At 39.7% G+C, this 23,962-nt stretch overlaps 1 protein-coding gene and 1 non-coding gene across 2 annotated transcripts in view; one reads left to right on the forward strand and one right to left on the reverse strand.

Annotated features, from left to right (window-relative positions):
• The first annotated feature begins 429 nt into the window (after positions 1 to 429).
• The window catches only part of KIAA1755 (KIAA1755 ortholog), an 80,333-nt gene continuing 56,800 nt past the window's right edge, over positions 430 to 23,962 (forward strand). The window contains exons 1-2 of the mRNA XM_044659793.1: positions 430 to 506; positions 13,740 to 13,937. Of these exons, the coding sequence (XP_044515728.1) occupies positions 504 to 506; positions 13,740 to 13,937 (201 nt within the window). The 5' untranslated portion in view covers positions 430 to 503. The remainder of the gene's footprint in view (positions 507 to 13,739; positions 13,938 to 23,962) is intronic.
• Positions 12,688 to 12,794, reverse strand: LOC123238412. The gene has a single exon (XR_006505594.1). It is a non-coding gene; the product is annotated as a U6 spliceosomal RNA (small nuclear RNA).

A 23,962-nucleotide genomic window follows, 5' to 3' on the forward strand; every position in this document is an offset into this window, starting at 1 on the left:
CTTCTTCTTCTTCTTCTTCTTCTTCTTCTTCTTCTTCTTCTCTCTGTCTGTCCCTCTGTCTGTGTCTGTCTGTCTGTCTGTCTGTCTCTCTGTCTGTGTGTCTGTCTGTCTGTCTCTCTCTCTCATCTTCCTCTCACCCTTTAACCTGTTTCCCAGAGATGAAAGAGGAGGGAGAACTAGCTCCTGGCTCACAGGTTTTCTCTTCAACACTGGCAGCCCTGGAAAGGACATGGGACTGATGGATGGGGAGGGAGGGGACAGAGGAGAGGTCCTCACCGTTCTGCCAATGTGGACACCTTGATTTGGGGAAGACCTGCCCACCAACCACCAGCTACTCACAGGGATTGGACAGGAATGCAAGGAGGCACCCCCTCAGGAGAAAATGGAAACAGGAATATGCACTGACCCCTCAGCCGAACTGATGGAAAGGAAGCTGGCTGGCTCTTGGACTCCCTCTCCTTAGCCAGTTGCTCCCCTACCTGCTTGCACTGCCCATAAACAACATGGTAATACTTTTCCTCTTTTTTCTTAGGCCTCTTTCTCTTCTATTTCTCAGGTTGTGTGAATGAGTGACTTCAGAGACCAGAGATATGGGGCTCACAGTCCTCAGAAACAGGAGAGAGAGAGGGAATAGGCAAAGGAAATGGTTGCCTAGGGCCCAAAGCCTAAGTTGGGAGGGGGTGCTGCTTTTTTAATAAGACTTTTTAATAGGGGACCATGTATTTAATGCCAGAAATGCTGTCCCTGGGATGGATAAATGTTGATTTTGTGCTCATTTGTCTGTGTCACAGCAAAGATTCTCAGAGACTCAAGTCCAATGAATCAGTATTTTTCAAAAGCGCTGGAAAATGTGAGGCTATAGTATTTTGGTTCAGTATTTTGTGCTTCCAGTTTGGGAGAGACTTCTGGAACAGAGAACTGAGATTTTAGCCCAATGCTACAGACTCAAGAAGTTTGGATGAACTGGGGTAAACAACTAGTGTCTGAATGAGAACTTTGGTGGTTTTTAAATTCCTGGCCCTTTGACTTCTGTTTGAGAATTCTTTGCCCACACATGAGAGTTAGAACATGGTAGCATAGTTGCTACATTGCCATCAAGAAGATCTGAATTGAAATTCTGCTTCTGCCCATGAGAACATATGCAAATCACTTAGTTTCCCAGGTTATATACAAGATTATCAATTGCATTGGTGGAAGGAGTTTCCACTTAAATTAAATTAAGTTATCAGTTAAATAGCAGAAGGGGCAGTTTTCTCCTCCCCACCAAAAAAGAAAACGAACCCAAACACAAGATTATTATATATATGGAGAAGCATTCACATCAGGACAGGGGACTGGTGGATGCCAAGATTTAAAGATACCTATAAGACCTTGGTCATTTAATCTCACTGGGCCTCCATTTCCTCATTTGTAAAATGAGCGGATTGGACCTGATGATCTCTGAGATCTTTCTAGCTCTCATCTTTGACCTTTATAATGAACTTATATGAATTTGCTTAAATGGAAGCATACACAAGGGACTTGGAGAACTTTTCATTTGGAGTTAGAACACCTGGGTTTGAATATTGACTTTGCCATTTACTGACCTTGGGAAGTCACATTTCCTTTCTTTGAGTCTTATTTCTGACAAAAGATCTCTTAAGGTCCTTCCTATTTCAAATCTAACAATCTGATAATTCTCTCCAGGAAGCATTTGGACAACTTCTCCAAAGCTCTAACCAGAACCTTGAAAGAATTTGCCAAGCCTAGGGCATCTAGGTGGCACAGTGGATAGAGCACTGGACTTGGAGTCAAAGAGACTTGAGTTCAAATCTGACCTCAGACACTTACTAGCTATGTGACCTTGAGCAAGTCACCTAATAGCTCTCAGCCTCAGTAAATTGGGGATAATTATAGCACCTATGTCACAGGACTATTGTGAAAAAACAGGCAATACATTCAAAACGCTGCAAACCTTAAAGCTCCTAGAAATATAATATAAATGCTACCTATTATATGCTAGTTATCTCATATAAAAGGCAGATTTTAGTACTGTTAAACTTTTTTCAAGTATTAGTCAGTTCTGGGTACCAGAAATGTTCACAGAGACTCAGATCAAAACTGAAACCAAGGGTCAGACTTTCCATAACTATCAAAGAATGAATTCTGAGCAACAGTTGAAGTTGGAGTCCCTGAGTAGAAATTCCAAATTCCACTTATTACCTAAGTCATTTAGGGCAAGTACTTTCCTTTCTCTAGTCCTGAGAGAGGAGGAATTCTTTAAAAACCTAAAAATCATGTTAAAAGGAAATAAATCTAAAGAGGTATGGAAGTGGGGGCAGAGTTAAAATATTATCAATTATATGATTTAGTGGAGAACAGACCAAAAGCTACAGGTGGGAAATACCAAGAAATGGGCAAAGTTTTCTGACTATGCTGTAATTTTGTGACATCAAATACAGCTGAGAACATGGGGACCCTTGGCAAAGGTCTGAAAATTTTCCTATAATACAGCAGTAATTTTTGCAAAAGGATGTGACCTGTGCCATCTTCGAGTATCTCTTAGATTGCTAAATCCTTGACAACAGGGGTCCTGCGGTGTTTTTCATCTTTGTACTTCTCTCAGTGCCCAATGGAGAAGGGAATAGTCATTTTAATCATGTCTAACTCTTTGTGACCCCATTTGGGATTTTCAGTGCAAAGATATTTGAGTGGCTTGCTATTTCTGTCTCTAGGTCATTTTACAGATGTGGAAACTAACACAAAAGTCAGTCTTTCATATTGATTAGGTGAAAGTACATGGTAAATAGTTGTTTCTTTAATAATTGGGAAATATTCCTGATGTTCACTGAAGAGCAAACAAAAGGAAAACAAATTAAAGGAAACATCTCAGTTCTGTTTAGTTCAACATTTCGTTAAGTGCCCAAGATGTACCAGGTGCTGTTCTGAGAATTGAGAATACAGAGACAAAAACATCATACCTCCTGCCTTCCATTCTATGCCTGAATAAAAGGGAGAATGTCTTAATTCTCAGGGAAGTAAAGCTTAGTTTTGGAGTGTCCCCTGACAAAGTCATCTTTCCCTATAGTGTGGAAGCAGTCCTGGATTCAAGAAGGCTACTAATAGGATGCAAGCTAGGGCTGCTTCTACCAAACTGGAAAGCCTTCAAAAATGGAGTCAGAGACAGATGTGTCTATCAATTGAGTGATTGCCTATCATTATGTGAAGAGGTCAGCAGCTGAAAATTGACTCCGAGGGATCTCCAGTCCCAGCGATTCACAAAGCTGACCATTAGGGCATGGAGGGATTGGGGTGTGTATTTTAATATTCATATGATCATGGCCCCTTGAAGTCCAGTTGGAGTTTTTCTTTTAGAGATCTTTAAGAATAAAACAATGGGGGTCAGGCAGGTGGCTCAACTGGTAGAGATCCAGGCCTAGAGATGGGAGGTCCTGGGTTCAAATTTGGTCTCAGACACTTCCTAACTGTATGACCCTGGCGAAGTCACTTCCCATCTCCACCACTACCCCCCATTGCCTAGCCCTTACCGCTTTTCTGCCTTGACAATACACAGTGATTCTAAGACAGAAGGCAAGGATTAAAAATAATAATAATAAAGTGATGGTCCTTTTTTCTGGGTACCTTAGATCTTCTGCCTGAAAGCCAAAGGATGAATGAGATAACTGAATGGACCAGGCATCTATGTCTAGAACCAGAAGGCACCTCAGAGGTCATCTAGTCTTCTCATTTTACAAATGAGGACCTGAGGCTCATAGGAATAAGATGATTTGCTCAAGGTCTCACAGGTAGTTTTTAGCAAAGGTAGATCCCCTCCTAGAGCTAAGATTGTATGATTTACTGCTATAAATCATCTCCCATATCTGGCTTTCCAATACTCAGTTCAGCTTCAGTTGCTTAATCTTATACTACTTCAAGAGTCAGTCAATCCATCAGTAAACATTAAACATTAAGCACCTGCTGTTTCCCAGTCCCTGAGTCAAACATTGAGGAGACAAAGAAAAATCCAACATCCCTTTCCCTCAAGCAGCTTACATTTTAGTTGGAGGAAGCAACATATGGATAACTAAGTATATGCAAAATATATGCAGAGTAAATTGAAGCCAGCCTTAGAGTGGAAGTTGCTAGCAACCGGGGAGACAGGGACAGGCCTGCAGAAAGTGAGGTTTGAGCTAAATCTTGGGGGAAGCAAGAGATGCCAACAGGCAGGTGAGAAGAGAGGGTTCCAGACAAAGGAAGCAATTAGAGCTGAGAGATGCAGCATCATGTGGAAGGAATTAAAGTATGCCAAAGCTACCCTCTGAGGGAATTGTTGATACAAAACTCAGGTTTTAATTTGAAACTCAAGAAAGCCCTGATTTCATAAACACCTGGTGAGGGAGGGAAAAACAAACAAACAAGATGAATGAGTTTGTCAACCCCATTTCAACAGATTTGTTCCCAACAAACATCAACTGTGTACCTAGAGTGCTGTGCTGGGCTAAGAGAGTTATGATACAGTCCCCAAGCTCATAAGAAGAAAATATACACGTTGGTAACTTTTGAAAGTCTTTTGCAATATGAATCTTTGTAGAGTTGACTGATTTAAAAGTTGTTGGTTTTTTCCCTCAACTAGAATCATGATCTAAATCTCTTTCTACCCTGTCATTTTCACTCTTTCCCACTCCCAGCTCCCTCCTGGACTTTCTTGCCTTTGGACAATGTGCTCACATCCTTTTCTCCCTCTAATTCACTTAGCTTTCCCTGAAAACGAAGGTATTGGACTAGATCGCTGAGATTCCTTCTAGCTCTGAGTCTTGGAGTCCTATGATCCTATGCAGAGGAATAGTTCAATGTATGGCCAAACTCCTGACCCTGTAAAGGAATGGAAATACATCTATTAAATCTCATTGAAACCATTTGCAGGAGTCCATGTCTGGCTAATGTATCCATTACAGGGCTCCTGGGGCTTTGCTATTCAGCTAATTAATCATGGGCTTAGATTCCCCAGGGTTCCTTTAATATATCCATTTTCCTATTCATTCTCTTTTCTTTATCAGTAATAACTCACATTTCTGTAGCACTTTAAGGTTTGTAAAGCACTTTCTTCCCCATAACCCTGTGAGGTAGGTGGTATAAATATAATGAGCCCTCTTTTATAAACAAGGCAAACTGAGACTCCTCAGAGAGAAGTGATTTTCCCAGAGTTGCACAGCAGGTAAGTGTCCAGTTCTTTTTTCTCCATCATTTACTCCCGATTTGCCAGTCTGGTTTTCTCATCATTTATGTCTGGCTTGAATGGCTGGAGCTACTGACTATTAATCAAGCATAAGATTTAGAGATATTTTTTAAACCCTTACCTTCCATCTTAGAATTAATAGTAAGTGTTGATTCCAAGACTAAAGAATGATAGGGGCTGGGCAATGGGGGTTAACTGACTTGCCTAGGGTCACACAGTGAGGAAGTGTCTGAGGCCAGATATAAACCCGGGACCTTTGGTCTACCGAGCTTCCCCAGAGCCATTTTAATTTGAAAATCTCTGACCCTTTCTTCCTTTCTCTCTTTCCCTCTTTCTTTCCTTCCTTCTTTCCTTCCTTCCTTCCTTCCTTTTTTCTCTCTTTTTTCTTTCTTTCTTTCTTTCTTTCTTAACCCTTTGCCTTGGAGTCAATACTGTATATTGGCTCCAAGGCAGAAGTGGTAAGGGCTAGGCAATGGGGGTTAATGACTTGCCCAGGGTCACACAACTAGGAAGTGTCTGAGGCCAGATTTATAACCAGGATCTCCCATCTCTGGGCCTGGCTCTCATTTCACTGAGCTACCCAGATGCCCCCTGACTGTTTCTTAAGCCACAGACTGATTCTCAGAGCTGAGAGAGTGTGTTGGTAGCATTGGACATGAATTCAGTGGGTTTGGATTAGATGTCCTTCCCCATTTCAAATAATTAAGAAAAGACAAGTAGGAAAAGCTCTTTCTGGTATAGAAGATAGCATGATACAGGGGAAACAGTATTAGCTCTGGAGTTAGAGGACTTGGATTCAAAACCTACTTTGATGCTTATCTGTATGACTTTCAATAAGTCATTAATCTCTCTGGATTTTGTTTCTTTATCATTTTTTTTTTTTTTTTGCTTCCAAAATCTTGGCAGGTAGAAGGAGCTCAGGGAAAGGAGAGAACAGCATAGGCTGGAAAAGTCAGGGAGCATCCCCACCCACAAGGGAGAGTAGTAGACTTGAACTTGGGACCTTGCCCATTGGAAATTGGAGGAGGGGTGATGTGGGGTGGAGAAAGGGGAGTAGAAATGTAGCATCCATGGGTTTTGTTAGATCTTAGAACTCTAGGACAATTCTCTCATTTTAACTGGCTTAATGCATCCTGTACACAGCTGCCTAAAGCACAATATTTCCTATACTATAGCACTATCTCATTTCGATGACTCCCTTTTGCCTTTGGGATCAAACGCAAACTCCTCTGTTTGGCATTCAAAGCCTTTCACAATCTGACTACAGACTACCTTTGCAGGCTTATTACATGCTACTCCTTTTCACCTCTATGGTCTAGCCAAACTATTTTACTTTTGTCCTATCCATCTCCTGACTCCAGACCTTTATACAGGAAGTCTTCCATGCCTGGAATACATCCCCTCTTCTCTGACACCTCTTTGAAACTCAAACCAAATTCTACCTCCTACATGAGGCTTTTGCTTCTTCCAACCCCTCTTCAAAATTATTTTTTTCTTTTTTATTATTAATTTTTCTTTAGAATATTTTTCCATGGTTACATGATTCACGATTTTTCCCACCACTCTTCCTTCCCTCCTCCTGGAACTGACAAACAATTCCACTGAGTTATACATGTATCATTGCTTAAAACCTATTTCCATATTATTCCTATTTGCAGTAGAGTGATCTTTTAATGCCCAAACCCCAATTATATCCACATCAAAGGTCATGATCTCTCAAGTGTTTTTCTTCTATGTTTCAGCTCCCACAGTTCTTTCTCTGGATGTGGATAGCGTTCTTTCTTATATGTTCCTTTGGATTGTCCCGGATCATTGCATTGCTGCTAGTAGAAAAGTCTGTTATGTTCGATTATGCCACAATGTTAGCAGTCTCTGTGTACAATGTTCTCCTGGTTCTGCTCTTTTCTCTCTGCATTAATTCCTGGAGGTCTTATCAGTTCACATGGAATTCCTCCAGTTCATTATTCCTTTCAGCACAATTATAATTATTATATTCCATCACCATCAGATACCACAATTTGTTCAGCCATTCCCCAATCGATGGACACCCCCTCATTTCCCAGCTTTTTGCCACCACAAAGAGTGTGGCTATGAATATTTTTGTATAAGTCTTTTTCCTTATTATCTCTTTGGGGTACATACCCAACAGTGTTATGGCTGGATCAAAGGGCAGGCAATGTTTTAAAACCCTTTGTGTATAGTTCCAAATTGCCTTCCAGAATGGTTAGACCAATTCACAAATCCACCAGCAGTGTCTTAGTGTGCCAATTTTGCCACATGCCCTCCAGCATTTATCATGTTCCTTTCAGGCCATATTGGCCAGTCTGCTAGGTGTGAGGTGGTACCTCAGAGTTGTTTTTATTTGCAAAAAATTACTTTTTCTTTACTGCAAATGTATATGTATATATATAGTGTGTGAAATTATATTACATGTTGTAATTCACACACTCTTTGAAGACAAGAATGGCTTCCTTTTCTTCTTTGAATTCCTAGCTCCTAGTATAGTATCTGGCAAAAAGTTACCATTTCACAGATGATTATAATTATTTGTTTTTTGTAATTCTGTAAACTTAGAGTGAAGTCTGTATCTTTATCCTATCTTTGATTCTCTCAATTAAAAATATTTTAATTGTTTTTAACATTCTTTTCTTTTTAATTGAGGTAGGAAGGAAGGAAGGAAGGAAGGAAGGAAGGAAGGAAGGAAGGAAGGAAGGAAGGAAGGAAGGAAGGAAAGATTACATTTCAGGTAGCACTCAAAGATCATCAAGTCTTTCTCTGAAGGTGAATAGCATTTTTTCATCATGAATCCTTTGGAATCATCTTGGATCATTAAATTGATCAGAGTAGCCAAGTCTTTCACAGCTGATCATCATTACAACATAGTTACTGTGCACAATGATTGCCTGGTTTTTCTTGCTTTCCTTTGTATCAATTCATAAAGGTCTTGCCATGTTTTTTTTTTTTTTTTCTGAAACCATTCCCTTAATGATTACTTATAGTCCAATAGTATTCCATTTTTTTCCTGAAGGATTATACTTAATTTTTCATAGTAAGTAAGTTTTCTTTGTTGTAATCCTAGCCTTCTATAATATCACAATTTAAGCCATCTGCTCCTTTAATATAGAAGCCACTAAATTTTGTGTGACTGTGGTTCTTTCTGCCTCTTTACAATATTTTCACCTTTACCTGAGAGCTCTGGAATTTGGCTATAATGTTTCTAGGAGTTTTCATTTGGAGATGTCTTTTAGGAAGTGACCAGTGGATTCTTCCGATGTCTATTTGACCCTCTAGATCTAATATATCAGTACAGTTTTCCTTTTTATTTCTTGAAATATGATGCCTAGGCTCTTTTTTTTAAATCATAGTTTTCAGGTAGTCCAACAATTTTTAAATTATCTCTCCTCAATCTATTTTACAGATTAGTTGTTTTTCCAATGACACATTTCAGATTTTCTTCAATTTTTTAATCCTTCTTATTGTTTTATTGTTTCTTGATGTCCTTTAATATTGATTCTTGATATTGGTTCTTGATAACTTTATTGTATCTTGATATCAGGTAGTCATTAGTTTCTACTTGTCCAATTCTAACTTTTAGGAAATTATTTTCTTTAGTGAATTTTTGTGCCTCTTTTTCCTTTAGACAATTCTTCTTTTTAAAACGTTCTTTTCGCCACTAAATTTTTGTTCCTCTTTTACCATTTGGCCAATTCTGTTTCTTAAGATGTTATTTTCTTCACTATTTTATTGTGCCTCTTTTAACAAGGTGATCATTTTCTTTATATTTTTCTTACTTCACTCTCATTTCTTTTCCCAAGTGTTCCCTTACCATTCTTATCTCTTTCTTTAAATCTTCCAGGAATTCTTATTGGACTTGGGTCCAATTAGCATTTTTCTTCAATGCTTTGCTTGTAGCTCTTTTCACATTGTTAGCTTCTTCTATGTTTATGTCTTGGTCTTCCCTACTACTTTAGTTACTTTTTAAGATTGTTATTTTTTTGTTTATTTGCTCATTTTCCCAGCCTATTTCTTGATTTTTAACTTTATGTCAAATTTTGGCTCTGTTCACTTGGAGATGGAGAAGCACTATCCCATGATTCAGAGTTTTTTGTTTTATTGTTTTCGAAGCTAGTCCTGGGAGTATGCAAGTTATTGGTGGTTCCAAGTGGTGTGATAAGGATAGAGGTGTCATTTCTGCTCTCCTAATCTGGGCTCTGGTCTTTACCTAGGAACGGTCCTTAATCCCCTTGAAATACAATTGCTGGCACTCCTTTTAGCCAAGGAACTGTGACTAGGTTTTCTTTTCTCCTGCAGCCACAAGCACTAGGGCTCCTCTCTGCCTTGGAACTGTGCTTAAGATCCCTTCTTCCTTATGACTGATCACAGGTATTTCTTTCCACCCTAGAACTATGACCCAGAATTTTGTATGGGCAATAGAGTTGCTAAACCATGCCAGCCATACCCAGTGCTAGCAAAGGATCTCCTGTAATCTCTTCCTGACTAGTTTTCTTATGTTTTTATTCATCTCTGGATTAATAGCTACTCATGCTACTATTGCCACTGCTGCCTTGGCCACCTCTAAGGATCATAGCTGGTGTTCCCATAGCATGTAACCTTGACCAGCCCTCACCCCAGTATTACAAACCTCTCCTGCTGAACTCCTAAATTGTGCTAGACTGAAAAAATTTCTCAGTTTCACCTTTTTGTTGGCTCTCCTGCTCCAAAAATTGACTTACACATTTGTTTTAAAGTTGTTTGGAGTGGAATGTTGAGAGTTTAGCTGGGTTTCTGCCTGTACTCTGCCATCTTGGCTCCCTCAATAAATATCCCACTCCCTCAAATTAGATTCCCAGAATACTGGCTACTTCTCCTCCTCAGGGTTCTAGTTTGCTTTATATTATCTCACTTTGTGATTTCATCAGTTTCCATTAATTCAATTACTATCTCCATTCATTCTCAGATTTACTTAAACAACCCTTAACCTCTCTTCTGATCTCTAGTTTCACATCACCAGCTGGCTTTTGGACATCTCAAAATGGATGTCCCATAAATATTTCAAACTCAACATATTCAAAAGGGACTCGTTACTTTCTTCCCAAACCCTCCTTTCTTCTGAACTTCCTTATTACAGCCAAGGGTACCACCATCTTTCCAGTCACTCAGGCACAAAATATAGGTGTTACCTTCAACTCTTCACCCTCTCATTCCCCTATCTAATCTTTCACCACCATCACAGTGTATCTCCTATGTGCCCCTTTCTTTCCACTTTCCACTCAAACAGCTGACACCTTGGTGCAATCCTCCATTGCCTCACAGATGAACTGTTAATAACCTGTTGGTGGGTTATTAACTACCTCACGTTGCTCTGCATTATACTCCATCCTCAATATGACTACTTAAGAGATCTTGCTGAAAAAGCAGATTTGGCCATGTCATCTCCTTGCTCAAACTCCAGGATCACCTCTAGGATCAAGAAGAAAATTCTCTTTGTCTTTTAAAGACTTTCACAATCTGACACCTTCCTTCCTTTCCAGTCTTCTTTCATTCTGTTTCCCTCAGGATAATATATGATCCAGTGACACTGGACTCTGCTCTTCCTCACAAACAGCACTTCATTTTCCAACTCCAGGCATGTTCACTGACTGTTCCCCATTCAGCTCCACCTCCTGACTTCCCTGGCTTCCTTTGCATACTCCCAACTCAAATCCTCCCTTCCACAAGAGATCTCTTCCATCCATCCCCATCCCTCCAAGATTACATGGACTGTATATATCTTATATGAGCATGATTTTTTCATATTGTCCCCCCCTCCCCAACATTAGGCAATGAGCTCCTTGAGGGCAGAGGTCATATTTTTGCCTTTCTTTGTATTCTATTACTTAGCCCAATGACTGACACATAATAATTATTTAATAAATACTGGTGGTTATTTTTGTTGATAAAAAAGGAAAGAAGGAAGGAGAGAGGGAGGAAAGGAGGAAGAAAGGAGGGAAGGAAGGAAGGGAGGAAGGAAGGAAGGAAGGAAGGAAGGAAGGAAGGAAGGAAGGAAGGATGGGAGGGAGGGAGGAAGGGAGGAAGGAAGGGAAGAAGGAAGGAAGGAAAGGAGGAAGGAAGGAAGGGAGGAAGGGAGGGAATGAGGGAAGGGAGAAAGGAAAGAAAGTTCCCAGACTCAGATTTGTTCCAATCACTTTCTTGGGGAAAGTTTCTCCCATCATATAATTATTGGTTTGGAATAAATAACTTCTAAGGTTATTTCAAGCTTATAAATCTATGATTCTATAATCTCTTCAAGCTCAGTTCAATTTAACGCATCCTTATTAAACCCCACCAAGTACTAGATACTGTGCTGGGTCCCTGAAATCACATTAGCTTATCACAAATCACATTGTGGGACCAGTGCTTAAATATAGGGTAACAACAAGAGTGCAGCAGGAATGAACTAATAAAGGTCAACATCCACACAGTGCTTTAAACTCAGCAGAGTGTTTTAAATGCATTATTTCATTTGAGTTTCCCAACAGTTTTGGTTTCTCTGGTTTCCTTCAAGTCTTAGCTGCAAACCCACCTTCCACAGGAAGCCTTTCCCAGTCCCTCTTTTTTTTTCACAATCTCCAAAAAAATCTTTATTATTATTCCAAATGTTTACAAATACAAACACAACAAACATTTCCATACATAAAGAAAAAGAAAATATTGCATAAAGAAATCACAAATCTCCTATATATTTTATTTACTTTTCTTCATATTTATATAGCAGATCCTGTTCAGTAGTGTCCCAACCCCTCCTTGCCCTTCCCACTTCATATAGGATATCATCATGGAGGCCAACAGGTTCATATAAATTAAGTCTTTCATGTTTTATCTTTCTGTACACTTTCTGGAGATCACATTCTCAGTTTATACCTCTAGGATTAATTCTGTGGCTGTATATGATGTTCTCCTGGTTCTACTCATTTCACTGTTCATTATCTCATATAATAAGTAACCCCAAAAATATTTTTAGTAAAAATATACTTAGAATATTTAGAGACTCATTTAAATATAACTTTTTTTAATTTTTATTTAAGTATTTTTCCATGGTTACATGATTCATGTTCTTTCCCTCCCCTTTTCCCCTCCCTCCTCCCAGAGCTGACAAGCAATTCCACTGGGTTATACGTGTATTATCACTCAATACCTATTTCCATATCAATCATTTTTGTAATAATCTTTTAGAAACCAAAACCCCAAATCTAATACCCATATAAACAAATGAAAAATCAAATGTTTTCTTTCTGTGTTTTAATTCCCACAGTTCTTGCTCCCAATGTGGATAGCATTCCTTCTCATATGTCTCTCAGGGATGTCCTGGATCATTGCATTGCTATCAGTAGCAAAGTCATTTACATTTGATCATCCCACAACGTTTCAGTTTCTGTGTACAATGTTGTCCTGGTTCTGGTCGTTTCACTCTACATCAGTTCATGGAGATCTTTCCAGCTCGTGTAGAAATCAAGCAGTTTATTGTCATCTTTGCATAGGGGTCATGTTAATCTTCTCTGTATTGTTCCAATTTTAGTATCTGTGCTGCTGAAGTGAGTATTCTTAATTCTAGTGCCTTCTCTCTGTTGAAAATCTCCATTTTGTCCTGGCTATGTCCCTTTTTTATATAGGTTTGCCTGTTGTCTCCCCCATTAGATTGTCAAAACTTCTTGGGAGTAGGGACTGCCTTTTACTTTTCTTTGTATCCCTAGCACTTAGCACAGACATGGCACAAAGTATTGTTGTTGGTCAGTTGTTTCAGTTGTATCTGACTCTTCATGCCAAATTTGGGCTTTTCTTGACAAAGACACTGGAATGGTTTGCCATTTCTGTCTCCAGGTCATTTTACAGATGAAGAAACTGAAGCCAATAGGATCAAGTGATTTGCCCAGAATCACATAGCTAGTAAGTGTCCGAAACCAAATTTGAACTCAGGTCTTCCTAACTTCAGGCCCAGCACTCTGTCTACTGTAATACCTCGCTGCCCCTGGAACAAAGTTGGTGTTTAATAAATGCTTATTGTATTGGGGATGTAGACACTAAACGATAACTCTAGTCCAACTATCAGTAATATGGAATTAGGTCTTAATCAATGATACATGTAAAACCCAGTGGAATTGTGCATAGGCTAAGAGGGGTTAATGAGGTTTGGGGGAGAGGGAAAAAACATGAAACATGTAACTATGGGAAAATATTCAAAATTAAAATTAAATTAAATAAATGCTTATTGATTATTTGACTAACTACAGGTATTATTATCCTCATCTTACAAAGAGGAAACTGAGGATCACTTGGCCAACCTCACTCAGTGTTTTGTACATGAGTTTTCCCGACTCTCAGTCCATTACTCTATATGCCCAGTTGTGGTGATTCTTTACCACTGGGGCAGCCCATGGAAAGGGTGAGTGATGGATGGCTACAAGAGCTTGAATATTTCCCATTGCACTAGTCTACTATGCCCTCTCCTTTCATATATATCATTTCTTTCCCTCTCTCTCCTCCCCAGGACTCCCAATCATTGGACACAGCAATTCAGAGTGCCCTTGCAGCCCTCTACCCACCCTTTGAAGCTACAGCTCCAACCATCCTTGGCCAGGTGTTCCGCCTCCTGGAGATTCATTATCATGGAGATGGGCTCTGCTGCCTCCTGGATTTCCTGATACCTGCCAAACGCCTTTTTGAGCAAGTCCGGGAAGCAGCCTGTGTAAGTCAAGAAAGGGGGAGGCATGGAGATGGGAGATCAACCAGCTTTGGATTTCCTGAGCATCTCAGACACCTAGGAATCTGAGTGGGAGTTCTGGCAGAATGCAATTAGGGATTCCTCCCATTCCACTCCCTAAAAGTACTACTTAATATGAGAGAAACAAGGAAGTAGGATGAGTCTTGCTCTTAGGGGAAATGAGGAAATAAGACATTATAATTATGTCAGTGAGAGAAATATGCCAATGAGATGAGTGTGTCTTCTGTCAGTGGAAGCAGTTTGAAAATCGGGTGATTGTTCCCGCTGTTGATAGAATGAAGACATAACACTGGAAAGAGCATACTTTTAGAGTCAGGAGATGTGGATTCAATTCTTGGCTATGCCATATGTTAGTTATGTGACCTGTAACAAATAATTTTTCTTCTCAGGATTTCAGTTTCTTCATCTTTAAAATAAGTGGGTAGGAGCAGCTAAGTAACCCAGTGGATAGAATCAGGAGGACTTGGGTTCAAATCTAGCCTCATACACATCCTAGTTGTGTGACCCTGGACAATTCATGTAACCCCAATTGCCTAGTACTTACCACTCTTCTGACTGAACAGTATCAGTTCTAAGACAGAAGGTAAGGATTAAAAAAATAAATATAGTAGTGGGACTAGATAAGGGATAAGTTGAGGAGCTGGAGTTCCCCTACATGTCTGGCTTTCAAAGTCTGTTCTCATTCTCTTCCCCTCTCCCTCTCTCTCTGCCCCATCTCTCCCTCCCCTCTCTCTTTCTCTCTCTCTCTCTCTCTCTCTCTCTCTCTCTCTCTCTCTCTCCCTTCTTCCTGCCTCGCCCTCTTTCATTTTTCTATTCTCTCTCTTTCTCTATCTCTTTCCTCTTGTTTCTCTCTCTTGCCTCTCATTCCGAGACTACAAAGAAGACTGCAGCTTTGTATCCTTTCTCAAAAGCAGGGAAAAGAAATGTCCCTCCTCTCTCAAGCTCTGACACCAACTCCATCCCTCATTCAGGCTTGTAGAGGTTAAGTCATCATTCTTTCCACCAATGAGGAGAGTCTTATGCATATGTACAGGCTCAAACCTGGGCTACAGGAGAAATTAGAAAACAGGAAGGTTGTATCTTTCATCAGTGGGAAAAGTAACATCCTGTTATAGTTGTGCTCTGAGTCTGTGGAAGGAATAAGTGAGATGGCTGTGTGTTACATAAATGGAAGCATTATGGAAATGGGATAATATGCCTCAATTTCATCACAGAAATAAGGTAGCAGGTTGGTTAAACATTTGCCATATTACTTGCAGGCAGGTCTTCTAAATGAGGATGATTCTAATTCTGGACTGCCATGGCAACTTCTTCATCCTGCTCTGGCCTCTCCCCATATCAGTCATTTTTTTTGGTACTTTGATTTTGAGAGTAGAGATGCGAATAGGGAAGGGAGGGACAAGGGAAAAGGGATAAAAAAGAAAAAATGGCACCAATGCCCTAAGTGCTTGGAAGCCTTGATTCATGGCCTGGCATCATGGGAATGTTCCCAGTCTGCTCAGGGAAGGTCATCCCACCCAGATGGAAATACTAGAGGGAACTCAGAGCATCTCAGAGTGTTCCTAGTCTCAGCTACTTGCACAGCTGACTCATCCCTCCCAAGTCAGTTTTTAATCCAGAGTCTGACCAGGCTCCCAGGCTGCGGCGAGATTCAAAGGGAAACCATCCCACATACTCTATGTGTCTGCCAACTGTTCTATGTTGTTATATAATATTTATTAAGCACCAGGAGGGGAAAAAATCAGAGGCCCAATCTAATGATTCCCACCCACGGTGCTTTAGCAATAATAAATGGCAATTGTGCCCGTCACAAAAGAATTTTTGGAGCCAGAAATTTTCCTCTATTTCTTGCCATGCACAAAATGCATGCAGAGCCTATGTGCCCATCTGTAAAGCCTAAAGGGAAAAGGCTTTTTAATAGTAAATTGAGAATTTAGAGAGCAAAGCACCTGTCCCTAAACCATGAATGGGCTCTGAGTGGGATGACTTAGTCTTTGAGATTTTTCCTTTGATTCCTCATAAGTCTGCTTTTCTCTCATCTCTCCTATTCACTCCTTCCTTACCCAATCCAATTGGTACACTACCTTTACTACGGTCATCTACCTCTAGCCCAGTTCAAGTCTTGTCTCTCCTCTTTTCCCTGTGAGTGGGTGTTTAAATAATGATCATAATAACAATAATAGCTCACATTTATACAGTACTAACTATGTGCCAGGCACTGTCTAAGTGTTTCACAAATATTATCTCATTTGATCCTCACAATAACTCTGGGAAGTAGGTATTATTGTTACCTCCATTTTATAGATAAGGGAACTGAGGCAGACAGATTAAATGATTTACCCAAGGCCATATAGCTAGTTCAGATCTGAGCTCAGGTTTTCTTGACTCCAGGCCTAAGTGCTCTATCCACTATACCACTTTACTGCCTTTTCATATTCTCCTTTGTTGCATGTGTCCCAGGTGAGAGTCTCATGCATTGAGTGGTTCTACAAGCTGTCAGAATTCTCAAGGGACAAGATATACCAAAGGTCTTGGGCGATGATGTCTCTAGAGACTTAACCAGGAATTCTGGCACTTGGAGTAAGATGAGGGGAGCTTGAGGAAAGACAAGAAGACCGGCCTTGAGAAAGGATCAGGAGAGAACCAGGTTGTGGCACCAGTTCACCTGGGATATCAAATGGCCTCAGGATTCCATTCTTGAGGCTCTAGGGGACTTTTCCTTTATTACACCCCAGATATCTCTTTTTTAAACCCATACCTTCCGTCTTGGAGTCAATACTATGTATTGGTTCCAAGGCAGAAGAGTGGTAAGGGCTAGGCAATGGGGGTCAAGTGACTTGTCCAGGGTCACACAGCTGGGAAGTGTCTGAGGCTAGATTTGAACCTAGGTCTCTAGGTCTGGCTCTCAATCTACTGAACTACCCTGCTGCTCCCCCCTCCCCGGGTATCTTTCCTATGAATGTCTTTTGATTAGGTGCAATAACCATGGAGGATGGATTGCACACCTCCTAGTGAGTAAAGTTTGTCATTTCCCCCCAGTCGAGGATACTCAGAGATTTTTAAGATACCTCAAGCCTTACCTCAATCTCCCCTCAAGGAGGTAGTGGGTAAAATAAAGGTATGGAAGTCATATCCCTAAACCCTGTGATGCAGCAAGAACCTACAGCAGATAAGGCTGACCCAGAAAAAAGATTTGGTCATAGAGAGATTATCTATCCTGGACCTCGTTATGAGAGTGGGGAGATCAACTGTAGCTGAGGACAGAATCCAGTAGCACCGGGGTAGCATGGGCTTAACTCCTGGGAAGATGGATCTCTCCGTGGGTGCCCCAAATACTCAACTCTCTTAACTGGCCCTTTGTGTACTCTGGGCTCCTTCACCTGCCTCTACTCCAACTCTTCCAAGACTAGGGAATAGAGAGTTGATACTGAAGCTTTTGAATCTATTATTCTGGAATTCTTCCCCTCACTGGCCTTCAATATTAGAAACTGGGTGACTAGCAGGAATGGATTTTGGTACCGAAGTCTCTACTTTGACCAGGGCTTACAGGACAAAGATGGCTTGTAAAGGTGATGGTTTTCTCACCTTAGAAGGCTTTCCTCTAAGCCCACTGCAAAGGCTTAGCTAATGATGTGAGAAGGGCTTTTATCTTTGGGGCAGAATCTTTAGGAAGACTTCCTCCTATAGGACTGTGTAACTTAAGTTTGAAAGCTTTACCTCCAGAAACCTTTTCTGTGAGAATTGTTTGTAAATAGGAATATATTCTGAATTGTGCTGCTAGGAAAGGGATGCAGAGAAAAATAGATTTAAGGGTATTCGGAGCAGAGGGAGTTAGGGCCACGCATGAGGAACCCCTGCTCACATTAGGCAAGTGATCTGAGAAGCAGAAAGAGGAAGCCTTTGGCGAGAGGCTGTTTTTTTACATCTGATGCAAGCTGCTAAATCATCTTAGACTGCCAACTAGGGGAAAAAGTTCTGCCTCTCTCAGTTTGAGCACCTCAGGCAAAACTGTATTTGCCCCACCTCCCTTTTGGTTCTGAATGATACCCTGTGGCAAGGCCAGCACTAGTTTTGTCTTTGAAAGCACTTTCTGTGTCTTATTCCTTTAAATTGCTCTATTATAAAGGTAGTAACCAAGAGGCAATGTGGCAGAAACAATAACAACAAAATCCAGAAAAATAAGCAGAAGCAAAAAAAAAAAAGTCAGAAGGAACCATATAAACAAACAAAACAATTTTGTTCCCATCCTGCTCAAATTAATATAAATATTGCTTTTAAACAAACTATAAATTGTAGACATTTGAGGCTTTGTGTATAATCTTATTCTTGTTCTTGTTTGTGTATTTGAATTTGTGTTGAGGCAAACTAAAGTTAAGTGACTTGCCCAGGATTACACAGCTAGTTGGTATCTAAGGCAGGATTGGAACTTTTAGGTGTTCCTGACTCTATGCCCAGGGATCTATCCATTGTACCACCCAGCTGCCCCAAAGGATAATATAACATAAAGAAGATTGCAAAGGAATCAATTTTATTAAAATACATTTATTATATGTATAAATAATTAAATGTGTGTGTGTGTAAGCAAGTTCATTGATCCCACCCTCCACTTCATTCATCAGTATGTCTGGCAACAGCAAAGGCAGTAGATAATGGGAATAATCCAAGGCTGAGGCTTGGTAGGGCAAGGATGGCAACATGATCAAGGGACAAGGGAAGTAAAAGAAGAATCTGCAGAGTTGAAATGATTCATCAAGGGGTCAAGATGGGAAAGGAGTAGAGTAATAGCTAGGTGGCACAGTGAACAGAGTGTCAGGCTGAGAATCAGGAAGACCTGAGTTCAAATCCAGCCTCAGACACTTAATAGCTATGTGACCCTGGGCAAGTCACTTAACCCTGTTTGCCTCAGCTTCCTCATCTATAAAATGAGCTGGAGAAGAAAATGACAAACTACTGTAGTATGTTTGCCAAGAAAACCTCATAGGGGGCTATGTGACCCTGGGCAAGTCACTTAACCCCCATTGCCCAGCCCTTACCACTCTTCTGCCTTGGAGCCAATACTATGTATTGACAGAAGACAGAAGGTAAGGGTTTTTATAAAACAAACAAAGGAAAAAACCCCATAGGGGATCATAAAGAGTCAAACATGACTGAAATGACTGAACAACAATATTCAGTACAGGGTGGTATCTTGGGAAAGAACTGAAGGGTCAAGGACTGAAGGTCACAGTGTAGAAGAAGAATGGGGTTTGGAGTTGCAAGTCAGAGGGAGAAGTGATATGATAATAAACATGAACATACATATGCTAGGAGTGTGAACAACCAATCAATAAATAAATATTTATCAAGAATATATGAGGGGGCAGCTGGGTAGCTCAGTGGAGTGAGAGTCGGGCCTAGAGACAGACAGTCCTGGGTTCAAATTTGGCCTCAGACACTTCCCAGCTGTGTGACCCTGGGCAAGTCACTTAACCCCCATTGCCTAGTCCTTACCACTCTTCTGTCTTGGAGTCAATATACAATATTGACTCCAAGATGGAAAGTAAGGGTTTAAAAAAAAAAAAGAATATATGATGAGTTGGAACATTCTGCTGGAAATCTACCAAGAACTCTCAAGTTGGGAGTTCTCAGAAATTCAAATGAATCTGTGATCTCAATAATGCAGATTACAACTCATCTCTGCCCTCTAATACTACACAAATCTTGTCCATATCCTTCCATGGGGATCTTCCTGAGATGTTCAGGGCAGGTTTTGAGTTTTATGGAATAGCCAGTGATCAAGGCTAAAGACTAATTACCATATTTCACAATAATGAATAGAGAAAAGATGTTTTTGCCCTTGCTGGTGGGAGCCAATTCCTATCTCATCCTCCCCATCAACCTCTGAATTCATGTAAGGAGAGTCGCCTTTCAGAGAAGATAAACCAGGGAAGAACACTGCTATCACAATCATGAAGATAGAATAAATTATCTTTGGGGCAGCAAGACAGCAGCTATTGCCAGTAACCCTATGAGTGTCTCTCCCCTTCTGAGGTTGCCTGGAGGCAGATTACATAAAGCAGATTTCTGAGCCATTATTTTCGAGTGGCCTTCATATTTCAAAGCTGACTCTGCTGTCAGGAAGGAGATCAAGAAAACCATATGACCAGGAGAGAGCTCTGTAGGGGTAGAGGAACACAACTCTGAGACTGTCTGGTTGCATGAATGGCTTTCTCTAAGTACCTATTTATTTGTGCTCCCAAGTTGTATATGTGTGTGTGTGTGTGTGTGTGTGTGTGTTCTTTGTGCAGTGAATATACTACAAATTGCATACTTAGAAATATCTTCTGAACTGTGGGAGTAGAAACATAGAAGAAAAACATGATTTGTCACTTGTTTGTAGGGGTATAGGATTTGGGGTTTTGGTTTTAAAAGATGACTCTATTACAAAAATGAATAATATGGAAATAGGTATTGAGTGATAATACATATATAACCCAGGGGAATTGCTTGTCAGCTCTGAAATGGGGAAGGAAAGAGGGGAGGGAGAGAACATGAATCATGCAACCTTGGAAAAATACTTAAAAATAAAATAATTTTCTTTTTAAAATATACCTTCTGAGTACAACAGGTCGTAAGACCTCCAATGAGGTCTCCAATGAGGAAGCCATAGATAAAAGTGCTGAGCCTTGAATCAGAATGGCATGAGTTCAAATAGAGCTTCACATCCTTATAGGCTGCATGACATTGGGTGGGTTACTTAACTCAGTTTAACTCAACTGTAAAATAAAGTTAAGTATACTTACCTCCTAAAGTTGTTATGGAGATCAAATGAAATCTTTGCAAAGTATTTTTCAAACCTTAAAGTGGCATATAAATACTATTTATTATTATATTTTAATGATTGTAATAATCATGATAATGATGGTGCCTATGCTCTGGGACAATGCAGAAAAGTAAGGAAGTGGAATGATTTCATCATTCAGTTAATAAGCAATTGTTAACCCCTTCTTGAGGGTCAGGCATGGTGCTAAGTGTAAGGAATACCAAAAATAGCAAAATTTGTCCCTGGCCTCGAGGAGCTTACAGCTTAATTGGGGGATGCATCAGGTAAATAACAAGATACATGCAAGACATATACAGAGAAGATGGCAGGTAATCTCATAATCTCAGAGGGACAATTTCATCAAGAGGTCAAGATAAGGAAGGTAGCACAATGGAAGCTAGGTGGCTCTGTGGATAGAACACTGAGCCTGGAGTTAAGACCCAGGAGAAACAGAAAAGGCCTCCTGAAGAAAATAGAATGTTATCTATGTCTTGAAGGAATCCAGGGAATTCAAAAAATAGAGGTGAAATGGTGGAACCCCATAAGGAAGGCAGAATAGCTGAATCATAGAATTCATGGAGGAGAGTAAGATATAAGTAGCCCAGAAAGATAGAATGTGTGCCAGGTTAGTAAGAGCTTAAACTGCCAAGTAGAGTTTTCTATTTGGCCCTCAAAATCCTAGGGAGCTCACTGAGTGGGAGAATGACCTAGTCATATCTATGCTTTAGGAAAATCACCTTTCCAATTGAGTGGAGGATAAACTGGAGGGAAGAAAAGCTTAAAGCAAAGAAACCAGTTAGAAATCCTGGTGAGAGGTAATAAAGGCAATAAAAGTCTGCTGTATGAGTGGAGAGAAGGGACTGTATCTGAGAGATATTGTGAAGGTAGAAATGATAGTACTTAACACAATGCCTGGCACATAGTAGGTGCTTAACAAATGTTTATCAAATAAATGAATATATAGAGTCAAAACTAAAAAAGAGTGAAGGGTGCCACTGAAATTGCTGGCCTGCATGGTGATACCCTCAATGGTAATAGAGAAATTTTATTTTCTTCTATTTTTTAATTATTTTTATTTGATTTGATTGTTTCCTTTTGTCTTAAAGAGTCATTAGCTTCCATTTGCCTAATTGTAATTTATAGGGAGTTGTTTTCTTCCTTGAGCTTTTGTGTTTCCTTTAGAATAATTCTTTATAAGGAGTTGCTTTCTTCAGTGTTTGCCTCCATTTCCATTTGGCCTCTTCTAATTTTTAGGGAATTGTCTTCTTCAGTGGATTTCCCCCAAGTTGTTGAATGTTTCTATCATTTTTCATTTGTTATTTAATTTTTAAATTTATTTTCAAGTTATTCTAAGAGTTCTTTTGGGAATTGACATCCTTTCTCATTTTCCTTTGGGGTTTCACATGTTTCCTTTTTGCAATTGTTGTCCTCTTCTGAGTTTGTGTTTTGAGCTTACCTGTTACTGAAGTAACTTTATAAGGTTAGCTTTTTTCATTGTCTTTTGCTCATTTTTCTAGTCATTATTATTTTTTCTTCCTTACTGTGACTATCTGTTGAGGTTCTGCTCTGTTTCTGGAGTAGAGGGAACATTGTTCCAAGCTTGCAGTGTAACCTTCTCTGGTGTTTGGAGTAAGCCCAGTATCTTTGGTTCCCATATTATGTACTTGGAGGGGATGACCCAGCTGGCTTATGGTAGGGAGGTCTGCAACTGTTTTGTCCAGGTGGATTCTGTTCCCCTTGCTGTCTGTTGTCTTGTGGGCTAGGCTGTTCCCTAACTTTGCCTTGGAATGCTTTGGCCTGGTCTATGCCAGTTCCCCTAATGCCAATCTTACTGGGCACGTTTACTCCCTTCTCAATAAGAGTCTCTCCTGCTTTCCTTTCTTTTGAGGAGATTTATTTTCTATTTGTGTGCTTGGAAGCTTTAGATAAGTATCACATCCCTTATTCTTCCATCTTAGCGCCTAGCATGTGACTTAATAATGGGAATTTGAAAGAAGGGAGAGTTTGGAAGGAAAGAGAATGAGTTCTGTTTTGGACCTGTTTCATTTAAGATAACTGTGGAGCATCTAGTTCAAGATATCCTAAAGGCGTTTAGTGATATGTTACCTATAGCTTAGGAAAGGGATTAGGGTTTGACATATAAATATAGCAATTATCTGCATATAAATGATAATTAGATGCATAGAAGTTTATCAGGTCATTAAATGAAATAATATAAATAGAAATTATATGAAGACCCTTGGTACCTATAATATATCTCTTTGGGACACATCAAAAATTAGTGAACTTACCCTGGAGAAAAATACAGCAAAAGTGTCTGAAAAGGAATAATTAGACAGGTAGAAGGAGAACCAAGAGAGAAGTATACTAAAAATCTAGAGAAGAAGAAGTGCCAAAGGGGAAATGCCATTAGATTTGGCAGCTTAGAAGTATGGAGATAACATTTTCAGTTAAATAATGTCAGACAGATTGCAAAAAAGCGAAGACAGTGCAAAGAAAATAGGAGTATCTAATATAAATGTCTTTCTCAAAAAGTTTAACTACAAATGAGAAAAGGTAGAATTAAATGAGAATTTTTAAGCATGTGGGAGAAATAAGCATGTTTTTAGATATCAGAGAAAGGGCCAGAAGGGATGAAGAGATTAAAGATAAGAGTTGGGAGAATAATGAAGATTATTTTTTCTGAAGAAGTCAGAATTGGAGGAAATCAACAGCACATATAAAAGGGTTTGCCTTGAGAAGAAGGACCATCTCTTTATCAGAGCCTGGAGCAAAGGAGAAGAGAAAAGGGAATGTTTAAATGATGCAAGAATAGGAAAGTCCCTGGCAAGTGATCTCAATACTTTTGGCTACGTATAAGGTTGATAGAGTTGGGGAGGAGTTGCCTTGGGAAGCTTGAGGAGAGATGAGAACCTGGATTATCCTTTATGGAGAGTGGAATAATGGATTGATTATGTTCTATAACAAAAGAAGTAGAATTAATCAATAATTTATTATGTTCTGCTATGTTCCGGGTACTGTATTAGACAACACATAGGCAAAATTTAAATAGTCACTGTTCTTAAGAATCTTACAATCTACTATGAAAAGATAGAGATGATTGTGCCATATTTTGAAAGAAGTGAGTGACATGACTTTATCATATGTCATGGACAGAAGTAAAATATATATATATATATATATATAT

The sequence above is a fragment of the Gracilinanus agilis genome, chromosome 2 (genome assembly GCF_016433145.1).
Source record: "Gracilinanus agilis isolate LMUSP501 chromosome 2, AgileGrace, whole genome shotgun sequence".
NCBI classification, from domain to species: Eukaryota; Metazoa; Chordata; class Mammalia; order Didelphimorphia; family Didelphidae; genus Gracilinanus; species Gracilinanus agilis.